At 40.2% G+C, this 21,526-nt stretch overlaps 1 protein-coding gene across 2 annotated transcripts in view; it reads left to right on the forward strand.

Moving 5' to 3' along the window:
- The window catches only part of LOC306884758 (cAMP and cAMP-inhibited cGMP 3',5'-cyclic phosphodiesterase 10A-like), a 95,217-nt gene that overhangs the window by 49,296 nt on the left and 24,395 nt on the right, over positions 1–21,526 (forward strand). The window contains exons 3-8 of one of the 2 annotated variants that reach the window (XM_079440943.1): positions 6,688–6,716; positions 10,551–10,671; positions 12,081–12,130; positions 12,922–13,062; positions 19,462–19,617; positions 21,435–21,485. In XM_079440943.1, coding sequence (XP_079297069.1) covers positions 6,688–6,716; positions 10,551–10,671; positions 12,081–12,130; positions 12,922–13,062; positions 19,462–19,617; positions 21,435–21,485 — 548 coding nt within the window. Of the gene's footprint in view, positions 1–6,687; positions 6,717–10,547; positions 10,672–12,080; positions 12,131–12,921; positions 13,063–19,461; positions 19,618–21,434; positions 21,486–21,526 lie in introns of both variants that reach the window. The other variant, XM_079440942.1, reaches the window with a different exon arrangement.

The following is a 21,526-nucleotide window of genomic DNA, read 5'->3' on the forward strand; positions in this document are numbered from 1 at the left end:
GGTTCTTTGCTGTTGCTTCAATGAAGACCAAGTACAGATCTAGACTCAACATTGAACATGACTTAAGAATGGCAATATCAAAGCTGCTGCCCCGCTTTGAACCGGGGCAGCGGTTCAAATATGCAGTGAAAAGCAGACTCAATTTTTTTTTTATGGGTTTAAAGGGGGTCATGACCAAAAAAGTTTGAGAACCACTGCTTTATTCGTCATGGAACTTGCTAACTAGCACATTATTAGGAAAGGCGATTTGCAGAGCTTCATAAAAAATAATTATCATTATAGGGTGGTTGTGTACACACACTACCAGCGCACATGTATTTTCAAATACCATATAAAAGTGAATTTAGCATCTGATGTCCCCTTTAAAGCTAAATTTAAAGTATTGCGTCATTAGCCTAGCAAAATGCTATCAGCAAACTATTTAGAAATCTGTTGTCACAAGGGATTTTTGTCTTACATGTAAGTCACTGCCTGTGTGGAATGTACTAAATCAGTCACTAGTTGTTCATGTGGCTCTATTTCCCTTAAAAAAAAGCTGCCTATGTAGGCAGTAGACAAAAAGCCAGGAACTCGGCCATATTGTCCTTACATTTGGTTTGTGAGAAGCAACAGCAGAATGAGACACTGCCATTCTTACAGGCCCGCAACGGCAAGGGACGTGGATTATGCTGAAAGTGCACAGTGTATGATTTACAAGATGATATGAGTGGCAGTTTAGGCATAGTGCCTGCTAATGTCAAGAGGGAATCAAAAAAGGTCAGCAGCTTTGACACAGCAGGACACCATCAGATGCTTTATAACGGGACGGGAATTCCATCCATACGGGCCTGTAATATATCAACCATATTTAGGCGAGCTGATATGAGCGATCTGATGTGGGGAACAGTGCCTCCCCTACCATCTTTCTTCTTGTTTGTCTGTGTCATCAGTCAGAAAGTGCTATCGCATCACCCAGCATGGTTCTGCTTATGAGAGTTAGAATTGCTGATCTGTCCTCTAGTCTAAATGTCCATTCACACTAACAGCTAAAGGACATGGAAGTATCAAATCGAGTTGGGCCCTGTCCAAAAAGGCACAGCTCATGTATACTTCTGGTCTTGAGGACTTACAATGGCCGCCATGTGCTTGTCCCCATGAAGTCCACAAGACATAGAGCACAACAATAATAATCTATAACTACATATATATATATATATATATATATATATATATATATATATATATATATGTAGGTCAAAACAGGCAGGGCCAAAACACCAGCAAACAGAAACATCCAAGGCTCAAGCAAAAGAGTAATCCATAGAACAGTCAATGGTCAGGCCAGGCAGCAAACAATCAGGAAAAGCAGGTAAACAGTCCAAGATACAAAAACACAAAGGCAAGGCAAAACAAGGAAACACAGACAGGAACACAGAAACTAGAAAACATACAAGGCTAAAGGCCATTGCACACTGACTCCGAATTTTTCGTCCATCAAAAAAAATTTTGGATCGGGTTCGATTTTTTTTTGCGTTTTTCGCATCCGTATAAAGCATTTTGAGATGCTTTGAGAAGGTGTTTTGACAATTCAGAGCCACCGTACAAGCGAAAGCCAAAATCCAAAATAGTGTCAGACAAATTAATACACTTCGTCTTGCAGCACAGAGCACTTTATGGCAAACAAATTGCGGAATACAAAGATACAGAATATAAAGAACTACTGAAGCCTATTTTTTTATGCCTGGCGCGCACCTTTCCGATGCCGCAGTTCGGTGTGTGTGTGTGTGTCTGTTGGTGTATCCATACCTCAGACAGTCTCTGTTCAGGATCAATTGGTTCACGGAAATTGATGGTCTTCTTTTTAATATGTGGATTCAGTATCGCTAGCAAAGTATCAAACTGAGGCACTGACATCCTGAAATAAACTTTGAATATCTCGGGATAATCCCGCAGCTCTTTGATAAGGAGGTGGAACTCTCCTTCCTCTCTGCGCAATCTAAGGATTCGATGGACCTAATATTTCCTTTTTCTTTTTCTTTTTTTAAAAAGAGAGAGGACAACAAAATCATCCTCACTGCTTGAAGATATTTTGTATAGTTTTGCGAATTTTTTCGCAACGGATTAATTAAAACGCATCGGACTCAGTGTGCAAGGTCTCTGTGCGTGACAAATTTTTAAGATTGCGAATGCGAAAAAACGCATGCGAAAATTTTGGACTCAGTGTGCAGAGACCTTAACATTCAGTCACCAGCGAAGACAGAGAGCGTGTGCTACTTTTAAAGTCCTTCTAATGTGAGACAGATACTTAAATTTTTGGTACTTGCCGATAGTATACATGTACTGTATACAGTAACAGTTCAATCATAGAAAATAAAATGCATACAGAGGCTGTGTGTGTTTGTGTACTGGTATTACCTACATTATGGGGACCAAATGTTCCCACAAGTATAGTAATACCAGTAAATTCTGACCTTATAGGAATATTTTTCAAGTCCCCATGATGAAACAAGATTATAAATCATACAGAATGATTGAAAATGTAAAAATGCAGAAAGATTTGAGTGATGCGTATGTTTAGGCATAGGGTTATAGAATATACAGGTATGTATATTGTTATTTTTACTGTTATGTTTACAGTTGTACTGTTTGCCATATATTTTCTAATGTTAAATATTTGTTGCTATTTTGTTTAACTGAATCTGAATGAAATAAAGCAAATAAATAAATGTATTTTAAAACTGTAATTTTGTAATTAATTACATTTGCAATAAATGGTTAGCCAGCTTTAGAGCATTAAGAATGGTGTCTCAACCGTACCAAGCTATTGTTTCAACTGCACACCACATGGGTACAGTTGAGTCAAAAATGCCCCTTGTGTTTATGAGCTAATTGTGGAAAATATAAACTACTTATGGCTATTATCAATTTATGATATTTTAGTACACAAGCAAAATAAATATCATGTGAAAAATCACTTCATTTTTGTGTAGTGATGTAAAAAACAAAAAGTGTCTCTACTGTGCACAGTCCACCCACATGAGCTCAGTAAATATAAATATATATTCATGCACACACTGCTGCTCAAAAGTTTGGGATTAGTAAGATTTTTTATGTTTTTTAATGTGTTTTCTATATTAAAATAGAAAACTGTTATTTTAAGTTGCAATAATTTTTCACAAAATAACATTTTTTTCTGTATTTTTGATCAAATAGATCAGGGCTGGCCCAAGCCTTTATGGGGCCCTAAGCAGAATTTTATTTGGGGGCCCCTCGGTGCCGCCAATGTGAGTGGTTATTGTCAAAGCTTGATTATTCACACACTATAAATCTAACACACCCATTATCAGTTTTGTTTCTTGTAGCTGTGTTGCTTACATCATACCATTGTCTGCCTGCATGTTTTTACCCTTCTGAGATTTTTAATTGTAACAGTTGCAAACTTACAGCAGTGGTCAGGTGTTAATTTTCACTTTAACATTCAAAGTCGTATGCCCGGTTTCACAGACAGGGCTTAGACTAAACCAGGATTAGGCCATAGTTCAATTAGGATATTTAAGTGCTTTTTATAAACATGCCTTAGAAAAAAAGCATTACTGGTGTTCATCTTAAGACAAAACAAAGGCACTGACATGTTTTAAGATCAGTCAATGCAAGTTTCTTTCAGTTGAAACAGCTCAGATTTACGTTTTAGTCTAGGACTAGGTTTAAGCCTTGTCTATGAAACAAGAAACTGGGGGTTAAAGTATTAAGTGGCATACTTAATGTGCTGAAATGTAGCTAAATAAACCAGCACACCATGCATTTACAGGACAGAATGTTATTTTAACAACATAAATAGTAATCGAAGTTGTACTTTTATTACAAGTCATATTTTTTTATAATAAATATTAAACACAACAGAGAGCATCTGTACATAAAAAACAACAACTCTTAATTTATATCTAGCTAATTGAGGCATAATGATATTGGAATATAATAGCAAAGACGCAAAATGTAGGCTGAGGTAAATAATGTTAAGCTTTTATCAGTTTATGAAACAGAAGCTTATTTTTATTACAAAAATATATACCCAGGAAAGTTATTTTTACTGATCTGACCAGGGGTGCATTTCCCAAAAGCAACTATGGTCGCAAGTTCTGTCGTCACAAATAGAGTTCAATGGAAATAGTTAGCTAACAATGGTTTTGAGAAACGCACCTCTGATTTGTGCCACAAAACCCCCATGTTGAATTTGTCCCACCTCCACCCCCAAAACGCAATCGATTTTAACCCTCTGACGTGCTGCGCTTTGGCTGGCGCTGAGCCAGAGAAAAAAATAAAAAGACGCACTTTGTGCTTTTCATATTTCATAACTGTTCAGTGTTTTCGACCAAATACAGTTTATTTTAGGTTTCAGACATTTAAATACACTTCAGTTAAGTAAAAGAAAAAAAGACATTTCGTTTGTTAAATAGGCTACACGCTGATTTCTATGGAAAGCGGCAATAATCCTTTCAATTAATGGACGACATCTTTTATTCCTATCAAATACACATTGTGTAGCTTACTATAAAGTTTACTCTGTTTTTCTCCCAGCTAACTGACTATTTACTTTCATGTATTTCGGGAGAAATAGGTGAATTTACGTGATGTTAATCCGACAGATACACACGGCAGCGTCTGACGCATACATGGTCATTATTGTGCCTGCATGACACGTCGCTGTGGAAATAATAAAACGATATGTATAGAATATTTAATTATTTAGTATTTCACTTTTGTATAATTACCACTGTCCATTGACATATATCACGAATATAAAATAAAATAAAATAAAATAAACTGTAATTTCATGTAGACTACTCTTGGGGGCCCTCTGGTGGCCACGGGGCCCTAAGCAGCTGCTTAGTTCGCTTATGCCTTGGGCCGGCTCTGAAATAGATACAGCCTTCCCAGCAGGCAGCGGACGTCTATATAACGTCAGGTTGACGTCGGACAGACGTTGCATTTAGGTTGAAAAAATACTTAATGTGCAAGTATAGTATTTGATGTCAATCTGCCATTGACTTAATGTTGGATTTTGGTTACACAACCTACAAACAACCAAATATCAACATCGGCTGACTTCAGTATTGGACATCAATTTAACATTGACATTAGAAGTTGAATTTACATTGAATTTTGGTCACCCGATGTCGCAACCGAAATTTAACCAAATATCAACATGACGTTGTGTGCCTGCTAGGTTGATGCAGAAGAAACTTCTTTAAAAAAACATTAAAAATCTTACTGATCCCAAACTTTTGAGTAGCAGTGTGTATATACACACACACACACACACACACATACACACATACATACATACATACATCACCATCAATTTATTTATTTATTTGTTTCCTTTTTTTCTCTTTTGGAACTGTTGTGATTGGTCTGTGCATGTAAATGTTTTCTGCCAAGCATTTGCACTTTTGGGCTTTTTTCTCAGTTAAAATTAATTTAGCAAATTCTGTATTTATTTATATTTTATGTTAATCACTTGTTTGTTCTGTGGTGTAATCTAATAGCATAGAGACTGTTTATCCACTCAAGTTGTGGTCATAGCTTCACATTCTACTTGCTGATTCTGTAAAATATTACTAAGAAGGGTCATACAAATTGTATTTTAACTTATGAGCACAACTGTACCTTTAAGCAGTTTGACCTATGTGACATTGCCTGCTGTTGTGAGTGAGCTGTAATGCTTGCACAGTCTCATCTGAGAGGACAGTGTTGATCTGCATCACTTCCTGTGTTCCACACTCTGACTGAGCTTCTTTCTGAATGGGGGAAGCCACTGAGGACGACTTTGCTGAATGTTTCCAGGTTTCTGCAAAATCGCTGACCTCAGATACAGGTGTTTTCTCAGGAGAACAAGAGGAGATTGCGTATTCACAAATTCTCCTATTTTATCCCTGTTTTTCTGCATGTGTTCATAGCTGCGTATGTCATTTATTTGTAGGTAGATGGAGCTTTTGCAAGCCATTGTATCTTTTGCAGCCTTGTATTTAAAGTACATGCCAGGGCTTGGGTTTCAGTTTATAAAAACTTAGATTTTTACTTTGAAGCTTGATTATTGAAGCTTGCATAGCTTAGAAAGATCGCTCATCACTAAAGTGGAAAATTGTCAGTTTGGCTGCATGAGTTACTCATTGAATGTCCCTTAACACTGTGTTCCAACCAGGCAGGGAAAAAAACTGTCTTAATCAGCTGCAAATGTGACAATTGGAAAGTGACAGAACATTTTGTTGGTTGCTTGGTTTCTTATTCTGTTCTGTTTGATTCTTCAGGGTTTTATATATTGCTCTGACTGCAATACAGCAGGTTTTGCTTTCAGACATAGCATGGCACTCAGTTAGAACATTAGAATCAGTTTCAGTTTACACATAAAGTTGAAGTTTGTGTGTTTGTGTATGGAGCTGTTGCCTATTTGGGTTACGTAGGTTTGATCCTGTTTCTCATGTTTTACTCTTTTCTCTTTTCTATTCCTCTAATTCATTTAGTTCATCTAATTAAAGACAACATAAGCATAAACTTAATAAATGTAAATAAATAAATAAATAAAAAAGACTAAGGCAAAAGTTTTATACAAATGAAGGGACATTCTGTCCAGTCATCCTGGTGACACTGTGTTACTGTATATGCTTACCTTCATCAGTTTTGCCTTGGTTTTCTTTTGTATTTCAACAGATGAATCTTCAGCAAAAGAAGTTAGCAGGGTAAGTTAAGCATCGTTTTGTGTGTGTGTGTGTGTGTGTGTGTGTGTGTGTGTGCGCGATTCTTTAACACTGTAAAGCCTAACAATTGAAATAATTGTTTTAAATGGATCAGTTTATCGAACATTTAGAAAAAAAAAATGTGAAAATAAACCTGCATTATTAATCCTTTTGATCTTTTATTTAAAAAAATCACAAAAATCTAACCTTTCATTGAACTAAAACAATTGAAAATGGGGGAAAATCTCATTATGAAATAAATGTTTTTCTCAAATACACGTTGGACACAATTATACTGAATTGGTACCCCTAGAAATTCTTATGAGTAAAATATCTCTGAAGTATATTCCCATTCATGTTTACAATTTTGAGCACTCCAGGGTGATTATGAACATGAAATTATCCAGCCATGGCTTCCTGTTTCAGATAAATATAAATAGGAGGGAAAACAAAGTCCAAATTCCCTTAATCGCCCATCACAATGAGAATTACCAAAGAATATATTTCTGATGTGCAGCACAAATTAGTGAAGTGGCTTTAAGAAAAGAGCTAGAGCAGTGAAAATTCCCATTTCCACCATCAGGGCAATAATTAAGAATTTCCAATCAACAGAAAATGTTACGAAACTGGAAGAGGACGTCTGTCTATATCGTCCTAATGCATGGTGAGAAGGAGAGTTTGAGTGGCTAAAGACTCTCCAAGGACCACAGCTGGAGAATTGCAGGAAATAGTTGAGTCTCGGGGTCAGAAAACCTTAAAAAAAATGGTCAAACAGCCCCTACATCACCACATGTTGTTCGGGAGGGTTTCAAGAAAGATGATTCTCACTCATCCAAAAACAAACGCCAGCATATTCAGTTATCAGACACGACTGCTGTGAGAAGGCTATAGATCAGCCGCCACCTGCAGGATCCTCACGTGTGATAGCCTAGTAGCCGGGACAACTTCTTTATATTTACAGACGTGACGTAATGACGCAGTGCCATGCTCGAATTTCCTGTGAAAACCTACCCATACCACTGAAATAGATAGATAGATAGATAGATAGATAGATAGATAGATAGATAGATAGATAGATAGATAGATAGATAGATAGATAGATAGATAGATAGATAGATAGATAGATAGATAGATAGATAGATAGATAGATAGATAGATAGATACATACCCTGGACCACAAAACCTTAAGTCTTCAGTCGCTGGAGTATACAGTATGTGTAGCAATAGCCCACAACACATTGCATGGGTCAAAATTATCTATTGTTTTATGCCAAAAATCATTAGGATATTAATTAAGGAACAAGTTCCATGAAGATATTTTGTAAATATTTTTTTTCTTTTTAAAAGTAATATGTGACCCCTTTATTAAAGTGTATAGCAAAAGTGTGAATGTTCATGCCAAAAGGCAGCGAGTCCCAAATGGGGACAGTTATCAGGGGAGAAGCGCTCATGGAACACATCATTGAAAAGTTTCTGCTAATAATCTCTCAGCAACTCACACACATGCATACAGCTGCTAAATATGAAGGTGTCTGTTAAATGACAAACGGCATTGAGAACACAAACCCTGTGACAGATTTATATGAGGAGAGGCAATGACCTGTTAATGAGATCAGTGCCACGTTAATGGGCTGATATAGCACCAGCACACACTCCGCTCCGAGCACTTAGGTCCACTGATTTAGGGGACAGAGATGAAGAAGTTAAACGGGGCCGGCAGAGAGGGACATACAGCAGAACATGATGGAGACAGTGTGCAGGGACGGGGAGGGTGGGCTTTGGAAACAAGGACTTTGGGACTTTTGGACTTTTTGGGGAAGGACAGCAGGGACGTCACATGTTCGTCTGCATAAACAGGATGTGTAGGGAGCTGTTCCCATGGGGGAGCACCTCAAACACCCCTCATCCACCGACCCACTCTGACCTTTCACACAGGGACAGAAATAGACACCCTCGCTTGGGCCACTCTCCATTTAAAATATGAAAAAGCTTGATTTAGAACTGATTTATGTATCATACACAGACCTCCCATGGCCTCTGTGATCTTTAGTCACATTTCATGTTAGAGGAAAAACTGTTAATTCGATGTTGGTGATTTTGATTGGCTGTGGTCTTCTTTTGGCAAAATTTGGTCACACTTTAGTCTGGGGACCAATTCTCTCTATTAACTATTAACTCTCTACTAATACTAACTATTAACTATGACTTTTGCCTCATTAAACTCCTAATTTGTTGCTTAGTAATTATTAAGATAGTTGTTAAGTTTTGGTATGAGGTAGGATTAAAGGTCACTGCACACTGATTCCGAAATTTTCGCACATTAAAAAATAAATACGACCTCACGTTGTGTCAATCACGTTTGCACACTGCCTCCGAAATTTTCGTCCGTCAAAAAAAAAAAAATTCAGATCAGGTTCGATTTTCTGTGTTTTCCCATCCATAGCATGCATTTTGATAGGAAAGGATGGGGAATACGAAAAAACGGAAAAACGCATGCGAACTCAGTGTGCAATGAGCTTAAGGGATCTAAAATATGGTCGTGCAGAATAAGCCATTAATATTTGCATATTAATAAACAACCAATATGCTAGTATGCTAATAAGCAACTAGTTAGCGAATTGTTACCTAAACTAAAGTGTTACCCAAAATTTTAAGTCCTGTGCAATGCATTGAAAAAAAAAATCCACCCTGAATGGAGGATGAAACAAGACTATTTTCTGCTTAAATGGAACGGTTTTACCCAGTATTTGTGGGTGTAAGATATATTTTTCCTGTGTTTTTACTTGCTAAATTCGATTGAATTAAATGATGAACTGAGTATCCTGCGTGGATGGATAAATATGAGTACCTCATAAAGATGAAGTACAGAACCTTTCATGTAATTCAGTGGATCACCCAAAAATATTCAACTTTAAGCAGAAAAATAAAATAACTACACTACCGTTCAAAAGTTTGGGTCAGAAAGTTTTTTTCAGAAATTAATATTTTTATTTGGCAAGGATGCATTAAGTGTATCAAAAGTGACAGTAAAGTAATTTTCATTGTTACAAAAATGTCAATTTTGAACTTTCTTAACTTAAAGTTGAACATTCATAAAAGAATTCTGAAAAAAAAGAATCATGTTTACAGTCGTGGCCAAAAATATCGGCACCCTTGGTAAACATGATCAAAGAAGGCTGTGAAAATGAATCTGCATGGTTAATCCTTTTGTGAAAAGAGCTAGAGTTGTGTCCAATGTATATTTGAGAAAAACAATGATTACCCCCCCCCCCCCCCCCCCCCCCCCGATTTTAAATTGTTATTATCTAATGAAAGGTTAGATTTTTATCAATTTTTTAAATAAAAGATCAAAAGGATTAACAATGCAGATTAATTTTCACAGCCTTCTTTGATTGTATTTACCAAGGGTGCCAATATTTTTGGCCATGACTGTTTTCAATAGTATTAATGTTAAGAAATGTTTATTGACCAACAAATCAGCATATTAAAAGTATTTCTGAAGGATTGTGTGACTGAAGACTGGAATAATGATTCTGAAAATTCAGATTTGCTATCACATGAAAATGATTAAGTTATTTTGAATTGTAAAAACATTTTACATTACTGTTTGTATTGATCAAATAATTGCAGCATTGGTGAACATAAGACTTTTGAACGGTAGTGTATATACACTATATGACCTAAAATATGGACATTGCCATTTACTATTTTTCATAATATTAGTGAAAAGCAACCTTCATATTATCTATTAAGAAGGACGTCTGTCCGTATTGTGTAGTAGCCTATGTAGTGGGTGTGCATGTGCATGTGAATGTGTGTCTTTCTTGTGTCCAGCAGTACCAGGACACGAATATGCAGAGCGTCGTATATGAGCTCAACAGCTACATGGAGCAGCGGCTGGACACTGGAGGAGACAACAAACTACTGCTCTATGAGTTGTGCAACATCATCAAAGCAGGTCAGAGCCTTTCTGTCTCATCCACAAACACTCACATATGTTATTACCCAGCATATGTTATGCACTTCAGGTCAACGGTAGTCCAGCCATTTATTACACTTCATAACTTTTAAGTAATTGTTCTTATTAATATTATTAAACCTTAGTATATGTAAAATGTTACTGAAAATTTTTATCAAATGGCACGCAGTGTACAGTATTTGCATACTTGCAATTAACATAATGTATTTGTGTATTATAATAACAACTATAATAACAAATCTTCACACTGTCGGCATAAACAGCGCATAAAAGCTGCCTGTAGAGAGCCTTGCAGATGGAGGTGTAGTGAATCCAGGTTAAAAGGTCTAAGTGCAGCGGGTGTTCCCATCTCTCTCTCCTCCGCACACATGCTGATGGAGCAGCGCTCAGCCTGTCACTTCCCATCCACCCACGCTTCATCTGCATGCTGCAGCACTGCAGAGCGCTGGGATTCAGTCCGGCCCCTGCATGTCTCACACACACCAACACCTGACTCCAGCATGTGCACACCACTTTCAGAAACGGACTTTTTGGTTATTAAGAAGTGATAGGATATGGATTTTCGGGGACATTTTATACCTTGTTTGTTTTCAAACTATGGGTTATTATAGTTAACTAAAACCACAAAAAAAGCTTGCTTTAAATAAAACATTATTTAACTTTGAATAAAATATTAATTGAAAAATGTAATTGAATTAAAATAAAACATTAAAAATGATTTCAGCTAGTTGCCAAGGTAACATTTTTTATTTCATTGTTTAACGTGATGTAGTAGTAAAGCAACTAAAATGGAAATAAAAATAAATAAAAATATGTGATCATGGTTAAAAAAAAAAATAGAAAAGACAAAAGCACAACAAAATTACTAAAACTTTAGAAAATGTAAAAATACAAACAAATTCAAAATGTCACACTGTATTCTGTCCATTTATGTCATACATTAATTTCATGATTTCAGAAATTATTTCATAAATTGAATCCGTTAATTAAAATAATTTCTGTAAATTTAGTGATATAGCAGGCTGAACAGTCAGGCTGGAGCAACTGTTATAAATAATCGAGGGCATTTTTGTCACTTTTATTAGTAATTTTGCTCCAAGTCCTGGTTAATTTCTGACCAGAATTTATTTATTTATTTTTTATTTATTTTTTGGATCTCTTTCCAAAACAAATAGCATTATATCTGTTAAAAACATTAGCCATATGTATTAGCACTTTGCTATTTATTTTCTTCCTTCAAATGCCATAAAGAGACTCAGAATCTATGGGTCCAGTTAAATGTTTTGGGACTGTACAGTCCCATTCTGAATGTTCATGTCTAACACACAGTACATCAGTCTGTGACCCTTTTTATGAGTTTTATTCATTTCCTTTCTTCTTTGTCACAGCCACAAAAGCTGATGGATTTGCACTTTACTTCCTTGGAGAATGCAACAATGTAAGTAATTTCTGATTTGGTTGATTTAATACATGCTGAAAAGTGTTTAGTGGATGTTGAAGTCGCGAAATACACTCAAAAAGCAGTCAAAACTTTGACACAGCTGCTCTTTTTTAATTGTTATTGCTATTTTCCACATTTTTTATATAAAAATATAGTAACTTAAACTGCTTAAATTAAGAACAATCTATATTTTGTCAACAAAACTTATTTCTAAGCACTGACTGAAGCATTAGAGGTCTTCAGATCATGAGAAACATAAACTCAGCCAAATGAGTGCAAACCTTTGATTGGTCATGTACATATTCTGTTTGTCTCAAAATGGCCTGGAATTTCTATAGCATTAAAAGGCTTGAGACGTCTGCTATGCTCATTTCCTCTCTGTTATCCACTTGAGTAGTTTTACTCGGATGGCAAGTATTGTGACCAGTCAGATAACACACTTTGAAAGGGCTTCTCTTTTGTCTGATCTGTAATTATGTGGGAAGTAATGAATGGATACGCCAATCTATGGTGTTTTATTTGTAATAATTATTTATTATTTTTGCTGCTTTCATTTGATATTAACTGCCAGTTTTATTGGGTACCCGCTTGTCCTAAGTTTAACTGTAATTATTTTACATGTTAAGACATTACTCAACTTTTTCAGGCAGTGTTATTTGTTAGCAATGGTAGGAACATATGAGGACTGCAAAGTACCCTAAAATGACAGAGATTATAGTTGCATTGACCAATCAGGACGTTTTCCTTAACGTCATGCTGTTTTGTTGATGTTGCTTTCTCTGTCACAGAGTTTATGTTTGTTCACTCCGACGGGGGCAAAAGAGGGGCTTCCTGGGCTCATCCCCTCTGGTCCCATCACATTTGGGACCACCATCGCCGCTCACGTTGCAAAGACACGCAAGACACTACTTGTAGAGGACATCATGGGGGTGAGCCATGTGCTGTTTTGCTGTGTTCACTGTTTTCAAACATACTCACAATAGCTCATTATGGCTCTATTTGAATTCATCTAAGTTTTACAAAATTGATTCTGCTTTTTCTACTATTTCAACAAATCCTTTAATATTGTATAGTTCATAAAATTGCTAGGACTGTATGTGAAATGCATCACTGTTCTTACATCATGTCTACACTGGAAGTGACCAATAATGTGTCACGCCAGATCCAGTTTGTCAGACATTGGGAGCAATTAAGCTTCACGTCATCTTGAATGTTCACTAACACCATTCAGCTGTAAGCTAGAGGCTGTACTTTAGCAACAGTTAAATTAAATATGCTTTATACTTTTTTTTCAAAATAAATCTATTGGTGCATTTGCATGGCAATATAGTTGTTTTAGAGTATCAAAGGAATTTTTCACACATATTTCACATTCCTACAGCATTGTATACATATGGTTAAAAATAAAAGATCATTTAAATTAGAAGGCCAGGAACCATAAATATCACAAGCTGTAACGAGGAGTCAGGCTGAGTTAGATCCAAATGCAGCTTTATTGGAGAAGTCAGACGGGAGAGGTCAGATACCAGCAAACTGAACAATGGAGGTAATGCAGAGACATAGGTCAAACAGGCAATAGGTCGGGGCAGGCGGCGAGATGCAGAGTCCAATAAACAATCCAAGTCGGGGCAGGCAGAAAACGATCAATAACAATAAGCAGTCCAAGGTCAACAGGAGAAAAGTAAACACTGGTAAATATAGACGCTCAGAAATGATGGCCGGGGCAAATCAAGACTTCGCGACGTGCTGTAGTGTGAGAGTGGTTTATATGCATGTGTGCTAATGAGGTGCAGGTGTGAGTGCAATCAGTCCCAGGTATGAGGCATGATGGGAATTGGAGTTTGAGGTGGTGTGCAACAGTTAGTGTAGTGCAAGAGTTCATGTGGTGAGTGAGTGACCTCTGGTGGTGAGTAAATGCGAGTTCATGGCCAGGATTCGTGACATAGCGCCCCCCCCCCCCCCAAGGAGCGGCTTCCAGACGCTCCTATACAACCAAGGAGGGCGGTGGAGCGGAGGCGGAACAGGGGGAGGGATGGAGGGCCAGGTCCCCGCAGAAGTGGAGTGGCCGGGGATCGAGGCAGGGCAGGAAACCAGGGCGGAGCCAGAGGCCAGGTCAGGACCGACAGAGCAGAAGCCCACCAGTGTGGAACAGATGGCACGGGAGCCCACCAGGGTGGAGCAGGCGGGACCCTAGCCCACCAGGGCGGAGCAGGCGGGACCGGAGCCCACCGGACTTGAGCAGCAGACCGCCACAGGGAAGCAGCAGACCACCAGACCGAAGCGGAAGACCACCACAGGGAGGCAGACAGGGCAGGAAACCATGACAAAGTCTGGGATCTGGGGAGAACAAGGACAGACAACACAGGGAGAACAGAGACAGACACCACAGGGAGAGCATCCATGGTCTCAAGGGCCGTGGCAGAGCAGGACGGGACCAGAGCCCACCTGGGCGGAGCAGGTGACCCCCAGAGCCAGACAGCTGACCACCCCGGCGGAGTAGACGGAGCCCACCAGTGTGTCGTAGACAGGGCAGAGTATCTCCACGGCAGAGCGGACTGGTCAGGAAGCCATGGCAGGATCAGGGATCTGGGGAGAACAAGGACAGACACCACAGGGAGAACAGAGACAGACACCACAGGGAGAACAGAGACAGACACCACAGAGAGAGTCTCCATGGTCACAGGAGCCGTGACCGGGCAGGTCGAGAGTTCATGGACGGTCTCTATGGCTGTGGCAGGACAGGACGAAGCTTCACAGACGGCCTCCATAGCCGTGACTGGCCAGGGCGAGGGTTCACAGGCGGCCTCCTTGGCCGTGACAGGGCAGGGCGAGGGTTCACAGGCGGCCTCCTTGGCCGTGACAGGGCAGGGCGAGGGTTCACAGGCGGCCTCCTTGGCCGTGACAGGACAGGGCGTGAGTTCACAGGCGGCCTCTCTGGAGGAGTGGGCACTTGGGGGCGCTCTGGAGGAGCGGGCACATGGGGATCGGGAACGGCACTCCTGGCCGTGACTTGAGAACTGGATTCTCGGGATTCGGGATCGGCACTCCTGGCCGTGACATGAGAACTGGATTCTCGGGATTCGGGATTGGCACTCCTGGCCGTGACATGAGAACTGGATTCTCGGGATTCGAGATCGGCACTCCTGGCCGTGACATGAGAACTGGATTCTCGGGGTTCAGGATCGGCACTCCTGGCCGTGACTTGAGAACTGGATTCTCGGGATACAGGATCGGCACTCCTGGCTGTGCCTTAAGAACTGGATTCTCGGGGTTCAGGAGTAGGTGCCACCACTTCGGGAGGTTCTGCAGCGGAAGCCGCGACCTCTGGAGGCACTGGAGTAGACTTGTGAACGGAAGCGGCCTCAGGAGCAGGCTTGTGGACAGGAGGGTTAACATGGGTGTATCTAGGGATACCAGCTGCACGTGCAGACACCAGCGGTACATCTCTCACGTTGGACACCAGACAGGTGACTCGAAGGATTGACTTTAAATCTCCGGATGTGATAGACTCTGGCAGTTAAGTTGAGACGGGCAGAGACTCTGGCTGAAGATCTTTGATGCGGTGTGATGCTGGCTGATGAGCTGTGACGCGGTGTGATGCTGGCTGATGAGCTGTGACGCGAAGAGACTCTGGCTGAGGGGCTGAGACGCGAAGAGACTCTGGCTGAGGGGCTGAGACGCGAAGAGACTCTGGCTGAGGGGCTGAGACGCGAAGAGACTCTGGCTGAGGGGCTGAGACGCGAAGAGACTCTGGCTGAGGGGCTGAGACGCGAAGAGACTCTGGCTGAGGGGCTGAGACGCGAAGAGACTCTGGCTGAGGGGCTGAGACGCGAAGAGACTCTGGCTGAGGGGCTGAGACGCGAAGAGACTCTGGCTGAGGGGCTGAGACGCGAAGAGACTCTGGCTGAGGGGCTGAGACGCGAAGAGACTCTGGCTGAGGGGCTGAGACGCGAAGAGACTCTGGCTGAGGGGCTGAGACGCGAAGAGACTCTGGCTGAGGGGCTGAGACGCGAAGAGACTCTGGCTGAGGGGCTGAGACGCGAAGAGACTCTGGCTGAGGGGCTGAGACGCGAAGAGACTCTGGCTGAGGGGCTGAGACGCGAAGAGACTCTGGCTGAGGGGCTGAGACGCGAAGAGACTCTGGCTGAGGGGCTGTGACGGGATGTGACTCTGGCTTGTCAGCTGTGACGGGATGTGACTCTGGCTTGTCAGCTGTGACGGGATGTGACTCTGGCTTGTCAGCTGTGACGGGATGTGACTCTGGCTTGTCAGCTGTGACGGGATGTGACTCTGCATGTCCAGCTGTGACGGGATGTGACTCTGCATGTCCAGCTGTGACGGGATGTGACTCTGCATGTCCAGCTGTGACGGGATGTGACTCTGCATGTCCAGCTGTGACGGGATGTGACTCTGCATGTCCAGCTGTGACGGGATGTGACTCTGCATGTCCAGCTGTGACGGGATGTGACTCTGCATGTCCAGCTGTGACGGGATGTGACTCTGCATGTCCAGCTGTGACGGGATGTGACTCTGCATGTCCAGCTGTGACGGGATGTGACTCTGCATGTCCAGCTGTGACGGGATGTGACTCTGCATGTCCAGCTGTGACGGGATGTGACTCTGGCTTGTCAGCTGTGACGGGATGTGACTCTGGCTTGTCAGCTGTGACGGGATGTGACTCTGGCTTGTCAGCTGTGACGGGATGTGACTCTGGCTTGTCAGCTGTGACGGGATGTGACTCTGGCTTGTCAGCTGTGACGGGATGTGACTCTGCATGTCCAGCTGTGACGGGATGTGACTCTGCATGTCCAGCTGTGACGGGATGTGACTCTGCATGTCCAGCTGTGACGGGATGTGACTCTGCATGTCCAGCTGTGACGGGATGTGACTCTGCATGTCCAGCTGTGACGGGATGTGACTCTGCATGTCCAGCTGTGACGGGATGTGACTCTGCATGTCCAGCTGTGACGGGATGTGACTCTGCATGTCCAGCTGAGACGAGAAGAGATACTGGAAGATCAGCGGAGATGTGACTTGACTTGTGATCAAAGGTGACTTGGCTTGACTCATGAAGATTAGCTGTGACTTGGCTTGACTCGTGATGATGGACTATGGCTTGGCTTGATTTGTGACGATTGACTTGGACTTGACTTGACCTTTTAACATTGACTGTGACTTGACCTGGCTTTTTAACGTAGGCTGTGGCTCCACTTGGCTCTTGGACATAGGCTGGGACTCGACTTGGCTCTTGGACATAGGCTGGGACTCGATTTGGCTCTTGGACATAGGCTGGGACTCGATTTGGCTCTTGGACATAGGCTGGGACTTGACTTGGCTCTTGGACATAGGCTGGGACTTGACTTGGCTCTTGGACATAGGCTGGGACTTGACTTGGCTCTTGGACATAGGCTGGGACTTGACTTGGCCCTCTACCAGCAGCAATGACGCTATGAGGTGGTGTTATGGTTGCCATTTTGTGAGCGTGCTCTAGCGCAGCTGTAATCAAACAATTGGGTGTGATGTCTCTTTCCTCCGCGACACCCACAGTGAACGTTGAACCAACAGTACACAGAACATACTCCAGAAAATGACTCAGCGAAGAACGAGGGCCCTTTCGAATCACTTTAGATTTCAGCGGCTGGTTAAGACCATCACAAAAAAAAATCTATTAACACACAGTCCGGTAAGTCTGAGCCATTAGCTAGAGCCAAATATTCTGCCATGTAACGCTTGATTGATCTTTCACCCTGCTTGAGGGCTAGTAACAGGATAGCTGTATCCATACCTGACCTGTGTCCGTTGGAAAGAGCCGCTGGATCCTTGTTTGGCGAAGTCTTCTGTAACGAGGAGTCAGGCTGAGTTAGATCCAAATGCAGCTTTATTGGAGAATTCAGACGGGAGAGGTCAGATACCAGCAAACAGAACAATGGAGGTAATGCAGAGACATAGGTCAAACAGGCAATAGGTCGGGGCAGGCGGCGAGATGCAGAGTCCAATAAACAATCCAAGTCGGGGCAGGCAGAAAACGATCAATAACAATAAGCAGTCCAAGGTCAACAGGAGAAAAGTAAACACGGGTAAATATAGACGCTCAGAAATGATGACCGGGGCAAATCAAGACTTCACGACGTGCTGTAGTGTGTGAGTGGTTTATATGCATGTGTGCTAATGAGGTGCAGGTGTGAGTGCAATCAGTCCCAGGTATGAGGCATGATGGGAATTAGAGTTTGAGGTGGTGTGCAACAGTTAGTGTAGTGCAAGAGTTCATGTGGTGAGTGAGTGACCTCTGGTGGTGAGTAAATGCGAGTTCATGGCCAGGATTCGTGACACAAGCCATGTCTGAATTTACAGTCAGAAGTTATTTCAATACACATTATATAAATTCATAGAATAAAAAATAAATGCATATACAGTATTTTTAAATATTATTAACATTAACATTATTAAAAATGAAGTGGCCACAGAAGCTCTACAGTTTAAAATAAAATAAAAAATAGCGTGTGTTATGATGTCTTTCTGGTTTATATAAATAATAAAAAAATATATATTTAAATCTAACTATCTATCTATCTATCTATCTATCTATCTATCTGTCTATATATATAGTAAATTATATATATATATATAATAAATTATAAATATTAATCGCGGAAAAAAAAAACTTCTTGTTTATATAATACATATGGGTATACTGTGTATATTTATTATGTATATATAAATAAAAACACATGCATGTATATATTTAAGAAAAATATGTTGTGTTTATATATTAAATATATTTATATATAATATAAGAATATAAATATATAAATGTATATACATGTAAATGTTTTCTAAATATATACTGTATGTGTGTGTATTTGTATATACATAATAAATATACACAGTACACATACATATATTATGTAAACAAAAACGTTTATTTTGGATGCGATTAATCGCCACTAATATATATTTATTAAGACTTTGTTCACACTTTATTTATTTTAAGGTCCAATTCTCGCTATTAACAATTAACTATCACTTTTGCCACAATAAACTCCTAATTTTCTGCTTATTAATAGTTAGTAAGGTAGTTGTTAAGTTTAGGTATTAGGGATGTAGAATAGGATGCAGAATATATGCATTATAAGTTCTAATAAAAAGCCAAAATGTTAATAATAGACACGATAATAAGCACCTAGTTAATAGTGAGAATTGGTCCCTAAACTAAAGTGTTTTCAAGACTTTTAAGACTGATTAGGACTTTTAAAGAACAGCACATCCATATATATATATATGTATATGTATAAATTCCTCCCATCAGACTGGCCTGTTTTTTCCTGCAGGACGAGAGGTTCCCTCATGGCACAGGGCAGGACTCAGGGATTCGTGTACATTCTGCTTTGTGTCTACCCATCCTCACCACCATCGGAGACCTCATCGCTATCCTGGAGCTGCACCGGCACTTGGGCAGAGAGCCCTTCAACCTCAGCCACCAGGAGGTACTCTAAGGGAGAAAGTGCTGGTATTTGATACACATCTACCCATGTGCCTCTGCTCTCGATTTATGTAGCCAGGCAGCATTTTGACCTCAGGACTAGTAAAGGAATATTCTAGGTTGTGTTGAATGTAATGTCTATGGACAACATCTGTGGGATCAATTACCACCTCAACTTCCACATTTCATAATTTGACAGATGAGAAGTTCTCATGGACACTTACTTACAACTTATTATAATTTTTAATTTCATACTGAGTCTTTAGTCCTTAGATTAACTGCCCATAAGAACAAAACAAACTGCAATTGGTCAGACAATTCTTTCCTGGTGCGGTCACATTTACTGTAGTTAAATAAATTTTGGGGCAAAATCTAATCATTTCAATAGGAATTTATGCCATCTGGAATTTCACGTGAGGAGCAAAAGATTTTCCTACGCAGCAGGTTTTTTGCGGATTCGCCACGTTAACCAACAGAAATCTGCTTATTTTGAAAGTGACTTCTGTATGAGCTGTGCTTCATGCATCACTACACTATTAACAATAGACAATGAACCTTTTTTGCCTAAGAAATTCCACCAAATTTTCGCTAATGTGACCACGCCTTAAATAGCTGGTCCTTTCTTGATCAGTACAAGTTGCAGTATGGTACAGACCTTATGCTATCTAGCAGTTCACAGTACATTATAAGAGCAACGTAGATTATAAACAATGTTGGGGAGTAACTAGCTACATGTAACGCCATTACTTTAATTACAAAATACAAAATAAATTACGATTACTGAGAAAAAAAAAATTGTAATTAAATTACAGTTACTTATGAAAATGTTAATCATTACAAAGGGGTTACATCTGAATATCTTCAGTAAAATATATTTATTTTGCCTGTTTTTGATGTGCACAGTGCCTTCTGCCATTTAAAGGCTGTTTAGTAAAGCAATGCTATTCTGATGCTTTTGATTGGTACTTGTTTGAATTTGCAGTGCAGCATGTCAAAACCACCAATTATATTAATCCAAATTGCCGCTAAAAGCTTTAGGCTATACCCTGTCTGAGAGTTGCCACCATGGCGAGTGATGAAAATATGTTCCAGTGCTGTGCTTTTGATTGTTAAACTGTTAAATGATTAACAGTTAACAACATTTGTTAGTAATTTAGAAAAGTAATCAAAAATAATCAAATGTAATCAGTTACATTACTTTAATAAATTAATTGAAATAGTTACACTACTTGTAACTAGTAATCTGTAACCTATTACATTTCCAAAGTAACATTGCCAACACTGATTGGAAAGGATTTGATTCATTCCTGTGAATCGTTTTGATGACTTTACTGTTATTGTAAAACAGGGATGGGCAACTTCCCCCACTGTCCTGCAGAGTTTAGCACCATACCTAATCAAACACTCCTGCCTGTAATATTCAAGTAAGAGTGAAGACTTAGGCTATGTTCAAAAATGCCCCCTATACCCTTATATAGTGCAGGGGACAGCTATTTAGTGGTGTCCGAATCCATAGTGGATGTTATCAATGCGCCTCAATAACTGATGTACACTCAGCATCATGCTAAATTAATTAATTGGACTATGTTTGTGCAGTAATGTCCCAACTTTACAGGACAGTGGCCCTCCAGGGCCAGAGTTACCCATTTCTGCTGTAAAATGAAGAAAATTGTTATAACAAAGAATCTGTAATTGTATTTAAACTTTGGCTAACAACAAACTCAGCTGTCAGGTGAGGTACACAGGACTAAGTTCTGCTTGTTCGTCGAGTGCTTGAGGTTCACATAGTGTGTCTTTGACTAAGTGTACCCTGTTTTTTAGGTTGCCACAGCAAATTTGGCCTGGGCATCTGTAGCCATACACCAAGTCCAGGTGAGTACATTTAAGAAAAACAATGCGTTGATTGTTGTTGC

The sequence above is a fragment of the Barbus barbus genome, assembly GCF_936440315.1.
Source record: "Barbus barbus genome assembly, chromosome: 18".
In the NCBI taxonomy this organism is placed as follows: Eukaryota; Metazoa; Chordata; class Actinopteri; order Cypriniformes; family Cyprinidae; genus Barbus; species Barbus barbus.